The 6,009-nt window shown below is 60.4% G+C and overlaps 1 protein-coding gene across 1 annotated transcript; it reads left to right on the forward strand.

Annotated features, from left to right (window-relative positions):
- The first annotated feature begins 18 nt into the window (after positions 1-18).
- Positions 19-3,570, forward strand: SNX33 (sorting nexin 33). Its single transcript, XM_010157650.1, has 2 exons — positions 19-1,456; positions 3,151-3,570. The coding sequence occupies exons 1-2, from the start codon at positions 19-21 to the stop codon at positions 3,402-3,404; spliced, it is 1,692 nt and encodes a 563-aa protein (XP_010155952.1). The 3' UTR covers positions 3,405-3,570.
- The last annotated feature ends 2,439 nt before the right edge of the window (positions 3,571-6,009 follow it).

The following is a 6,009-nucleotide window of genomic DNA, read 5'->3' on the forward strand; positions in this document are numbered from 1 at the left end:
CCCACCCCGGGACCGGCCATGGCGTTGAAAGCCAGAGCGCTTTACAACTTCCAGAGCGAAAACAAAGAGGAGATCAGCATCCAGGAGAATGAGGAGCTCGTCATCTTCAGCGAGAACTCCCTGGATGGGTGGTTACAGGGCCAAAACAGCCGCGGGGAGACTGGCCTCTTCCCTGCCTCCTACGTCGAAATCCTCCGCTCCCGGTCAGGCTCCAGCTACACAGACTACACCGTCAGCCCGGTCGGCTCCCCTGGGCACGACTCCTTCTACACAGCCTCCCCCAACCCCGGCATCTCCTACCAGGGCAGTTTTGAGGATGACGATGATGATGATTGGGATGACTGGGACGACGCTTGCACGGTGGTGGAGGAGCCGCAGAGAGCGCCGGGCACCAACGGGCACCCTTCGCCCAGCCTGCAGTACCCGTCGGCGTACGGCCGCCAGCAGCACGCCGGTTACCATCCCAAGCCAGCGCTGGAGAGGCAGGACAGCATGAGCTCCTCCAAGAGAGGCAGCGTGGTGGGGAGGAACCTCAACCGCTTCTCTTGCTTCGTCCGCTCGGGGGTGGAAGCCTTCATCCTGGGCGACGTGCCCCTGATGTCCAAGATCGCCGAGGCGTACTGCATCGAGATGGGTTCCAAAGGTCCCCAGTGGAGGCCGAACCCCCACCCCTTCATCTGCTCCGTGGAGGACCCGACCAAGCAAACCAAGTTCAAGGGCATCAAGAGCTACATCTCCTACAAGCTGACCCCCAGCAACATCAACTCGCCCGTCTACCGGCGGTACAAGCACTTTGACTGGCTCTACAACCGCCTCCTGCACAAGTTCACCGTCATCTCGGTGCCCCACCTGCCCGAGAAGCAGGCCACCGGCCGCTTCGAGGAGGACTTCATCGAGAAGCGCAAGCGGCGGCTGATCCTCTGGATGGACCACATGACCAGCCACCCCGTCCTCTCCCAGTACGAGGGCTTCCAGCACTTCCTCTCCTGCCGCGACGAGAAGCAGTGGAAGCTGGGCAAACGCCGGGCAGAGAAGGACGAGATGGTGGGTGCCAGCTTCCTCCTCACCATCCAGATCCCCACGGAGCACCAGGACCTGCAGGACGTGGAGGACCGCGTGGATGCCTTCAAGGCCTTCAGCAAGAAGATGGACGACAGCGTCCTGCAGCTGACCAACGTGGCCTCGGAGCTGGTGCGCAAGCACGTGGGGGGCTTCCGCAAGGAGTTCCACAAGCTGGGCAATGCTTTCCAAGCCATCAGCCACTCCTTCCACATGGATCCACCCTACAGCTTGGACGCCCTCAACAACGCCATCTCCCACACGGGCAAGACGTACGAGACTGTGGGGGAGATGTTCGCCGAGCAGCCCAAGAATGACCTGTTCCTCATGCTGGACACTCTCTCTTTGTACCAAGGGCTCCTCTCCAACTTCCCAGACATCATCCACCTCCAGAAAGGTAAGGGTGTCTTCTCTTCTGGTGATGACATGCATGGGGGCAGCTTGTGGAACGGGATGGGGATGCAGTTTGGAAATCCTGTGCTGTTCAGTGATGGGGATGAGAATGGGGAGGAGGACAATTGCCTGTGGGTCCCACAACTCCCTCCAGGATGGCCTGCCCAGCGCCTTGTGAGTGAGGGGCTGTGTTGCATCCCCACTCACCACAGCCTGTTCCTCTTCATCCTCCTTCCCTGGCTGAGGCAGCCGTTGGGTGACCAGTGGGATGCTCGAGCTCGTTGCCCCGGAGCTGGGATGGGGCTGGGACATGGCTTTGGCTCAGTCGGAGGGGCAGGGGGGCGCTTGCAGGGCAGGTGGGCCATGGACATGTCCCTTCTTCCCACCCGTCTCACTTCATCCCCATGTGCTTGCTGATCCCCTGGGTATTCTGGGGGTGAGGAAGGAGGAGAGGGAGCGGGAGATGTCTGCTCCGTCCTTTCTGGAGCGAGCAGGGGCAGGCAGGGCTCCGTGTCCCTTTGCACCCCGGCAGCGGGGTGTGACGCAGACAGGGAGCCGGGCGTGGGAGTGGGATCAAAGTCCATGCACTCCTCCTGGCCCCGCTGCCCCCGGATTTTGGGGTATAGAGAGTTTTCCCCAGGGTGAAGCCAGGGCTGTCTCTGTCCTAGCATCCGGGAGTGTCTGTGCATTGCTCCGCATCCCTGGGGGAGGCTGGGAAAGCGAAGGGGAATGGGGAGGATGCAATCCAGCCCCGGCCACTTCCTCGCCTTTCCCTCCTCGCGTTGTTTACTTCGGCGAGTGAAGAGGGGCTGGATCCCGTCCGGAAGCGAGGCCGCGTGGGCAGAGCGGAAGGCAGGATTTGGCCTCCAACCTTTGCTTCTTCCTCCTCCTCCTGTCCGTTGGGATCAGGGCTGGCACAGCGGGAGCACTGTAACCCCAGGTCTGGTGCGCCTGGCAAGAAGCAGGGAGATGAAAAAAGCCCGGCGAGCTGTGGGCCAGATCCTGTTTTCAGGCAAACAGCCTCGGTGCTAATGAGGGGGGAGGCATGCAGGGCTGGAGCCAGGCTGGATTCTTTCGAAACCAAGCTGTAAAAATAAATGGAAGGAGGGGGAAAGTGGAAAAATGGAAGGATGCTGTCAGAGCATCAGGAGGAGATGCTTTCCCAGCTGAGCTTATCCGGCACCACATGCCCTTCCCACACTCCAACTCACCACCTCCCGGGCTGGGGTGTCCCCGGGCTGCTCCTCCCCCTCATCCATGGGGTGACATTGAACATTTGCAGGGCAGGGCTTGGCTGGGGCGCTTGGCTGTGATGACACACATTAACTTTGCATCCTAAGCCTTGTGTCTCACCCCTCCAGCAGCCCAGCCACCCAAGCCCCCATCCCTCTACATATGAGTCTGACTGCCCAGGGATGTGGCAGAAAAAGAGTTGGGGAGGTCAGACTCCAGAGAAAAAAGACTTCTGGTCTTTCTCTGCCTGCAAGAGAAGGATGGGGATTGGTGGGAGATGGCAGCCCAGGAGCAGATCCTTCCCTTATTCAGGCCCTGCACCTCTGGCTGTGGGGCCAGGCTGGTGCCCCAGCACAGAGGGCAGTGGGACCCGCTGGTGCTGTCCGGGGATGCCTGTGCCAGGGGAAGGGGGATGGAGAGACGCATGGATCTGTCTGCCTCTCACCCTTCCCCCTGCTTCCCCAGGTGCCTTTGCAAAGGTGAAGGAGAGCCAGCGGATGAGTGATGAGGGCCGGATGGACCAGGAGGAGGCGGACGGGATCCGTAAGCGCTGCCGCGTGGTGGGCTTTGCCCTGCAAGCCGAGATGAACCACTTCCACGAGCGGCGTGTGGCCGACTTCAAGAGGATGATGCAGTCCTACTTAAAGCAGCAGATCATCTTCTACCAGCGTGTCAGCCAGCAGCTGGAGAAGACGTTACGCATGTATGACAACCTCTAACGCCTCCGCTTGCTGCCCTGCCGAAATCACACACTTCTCTATCCGCAGCCTTGCAGACCTCCTCTGTTTGTGACAGGCTGAGAACCAACAGGAACTCATGACGCTAGTGACCAAATACCTTCGGGCTTTCTTCCCCCTTCCGGGGCACGCAGGCTGCAGTCCTATGGGGAAGGGATCACCCACGGGCTGGCTGCGCCACCTCCTTCCCTGGGGACCTCCCACCCTGCCGCGGGTCTGGCGGGGGCACAGGGGAGGTCACAAGAGAGGTGGATGTGGGGGTAATGGTGCCGCTCTCTCTGCCCAGTGATTTTTAGCTTTTTGAAAACCCGTCCTCCTGGAGCAGAGAGGTGGGTGCATCCCAGCCCGCTGGGAGAAGAAATCAAAAGCAGTCGACATTTTGCACACTAAAAGCTTTTCTGGTGGAAAAAAGAGAAGAAGAATATCTTTATTTGGAAAAGGATGATTTTTTTTTTTTTGCAGTCACGAGATATTTTCAATATTTTCCATTTTTTGCAAACGTTTCTGCAGCATTTTTACCGATCAGTTTTTAAATAGACACACAGAGGCGAAGGGGAATCTCTTTCTCGAGCACGGCTGTTGACTGGGAAAAGGGAGACAAAAAAGGAAAAAACAAAAAAGCCCCACAGCCTTTCAATAAAGTTGTCGGTAGAAAAAACACCCACCTCCTTCCCAGAGATGTCTGTGGACAACGGAGCTGCTCCAGGATCCCCGGGAAAGCTCTGCATCCGAGCATCCCCTGGCTTCCAGACAGCTTCCGAAAATCCCCATGCCGTGAGTGGTGGGGGCTAAGCACAGGGGGGGACCCTGCACCAGCTGCCCTCCTGCTCTCCAAACAACCCGCCAAGGGACAAATCCTGCCCCGCCTTGCCCTGCCCAGCGGAGCAGGACCCAGGGCAGCGTGCCGCTGCCTGGGGAGACAGCGAGGCTGGCACGGGGGCCTTGTTTTCGAAGGGAAATGGCTGGGATAAATCACAGCGAGGAAAGTTAGGGCCGACTTGGCCTGGCTCCAGGGTTAAAATTAGCCCCGGCACGCAGGCCAGCGGGGTATTGTTAAAATAACAGCGGCGCTGGGAATGCAGCAGGCTGCGCTCCATCCTCCCAGAGCCCTCCCCAGCCCCGGCCTGCGGGGACGAGCGTGCCGAAATACAGCTGGAGGCATCGTGAAGCCTCCATCCAGGCAGGACCTGTCCTCCTCCATCCCCTGTCCGGGACAGCCCCATCCATCATGGCTCTGTCCCATCCTGGCCCCACCCCAACGTCAGCCCACCCCAGCCCCAGCCCACCTTGGCTGCATCCCACCCTGGCCCCATCCGCCCCAGCCCCATCCCAACTCCATCCCCATCCTACCTTGGCATCATCCCACCCAAGCCCAGCCCCTCCAGCAGCAGCAGCCGTGCGAATAGGGCAGCAGACCCCCATGCTAACCCCGCAGGGGTTAACACCTCATCCCATCCCCGCTGGCTGTGCACTGGATGACCATGTTGAGGCCAGATGCTGCACGGGACAGCGTGTCCCTTCCCCGCCCCAGCCCTGCTGCTGCCTGCTCTCCCTCAGGAGCACAATGGGCGCTGGGTCTGAGCCTGCCACTGTCATCCCTGGGCGGGCAGCCAGCCTCCAGCACCGCAGGCACACAGCACTGGCATCCTGGGTCCCCCTCTGAAGGCTGTGCCTCAGTTTCCCCATGGGTGGACCTGTGCTCTCTGCAGTCCTTTGGCACTACAGAGATCTCCCTGCCCCACCAGCCATGTCTGGACCATGTTCCCAGGGCTGGCTCCGCATGGCAAACCCATCAGCTGGGAAAACCTGCTTCCCATTAACATTCCTGCCTTTTCCCTGGCAGCGGGTGACTGGGGCCCACAGGCAGGTGTTTCAGGGTCAGGCATCCTACTGCTGCCCGCTGTGCCTGTGATGGCATCCTGCAAAAGTTCTGAGGTTTGGAGGATGGAACCAACTCCAGGCACCTCTGCAGCCACCCTGGTGCTTCTGCTGCCGGGTGGGCACCCCAGGGTGCCGGGTGGCAGCGTGGAGGCGGGCTGGGGATGCACGCGGTGCTCCCTGCGTCCCAGTGGATTTGGTTGCTGCCTTTATCTGGGACACAGGCTGTTGCTTGCTCCTGCTCAGGGTCATGGCAAGAAAATAATAAACCCCGGGGCAGACGGGGCTGAGAGGAAACGCAGGGAACACGGGACAGGTCCACTTCCTCCTCCTGCTTCCCAAGGCTGCTCTCGCATGGGAAAGCGAAGACCAAGGCATGACAGCGCGTGGGGAGGTGGCAGTGGTGGCCTCCCGGGGGGTACCACATCCAGCACAGCTGAATGCTCTCGGGTGGGAAAACCCCTTCCTGGGTGCAGAAGCAGCCGGGGTCCTGTGAGGAGCAGCCAAGTGGCTGGAGGCTGGGGATCTGCCCCGGGACAAGCAGAGCTGCTGGTGGGAGGCTCGCAGTCGCACGGATACTCCCACCAGCTTGATAACAATTTAGGATTCGATACCAAAGCAGCCTAATGGCCTGGCCTTGCGCCCTCCCGTTGCAACGGGGAGCATGGGGCGCAGGTCCTGGCAGTGTGGCCGGGCAGGACCAGGCCTG

This window comes from Eurypyga helias, unplaced genomic scaffold, assembly GCF_000690775.1.
Source record: "Eurypyga helias isolate BGI_N326 unplaced genomic scaffold, ASM69077v1 scaffold16700, whole genome shotgun sequence".
NCBI lineage: Eukaryota > Metazoa > Chordata > Aves > Eurypygiformes > Eurypygidae > Eurypyga > Eurypyga helias.

Bases quoted from the DNA above. Each gene is read 5' to 3' on its own strand.
- SNX33 (XM_010157650.1), top strand. From the start codon at position 19: ATGGCGTTGAAAGCCAGAGCGCTTTACAACTTCCAGAGCGAAAACAAA. The intron at 1,457-3,150 runs GTAAGGGTGTCT...CTGCTTCCCCAG, and splicing joins CATCATCCACCTCCAGAAAG to GTGCCTTTGCAAAGGTGAAG.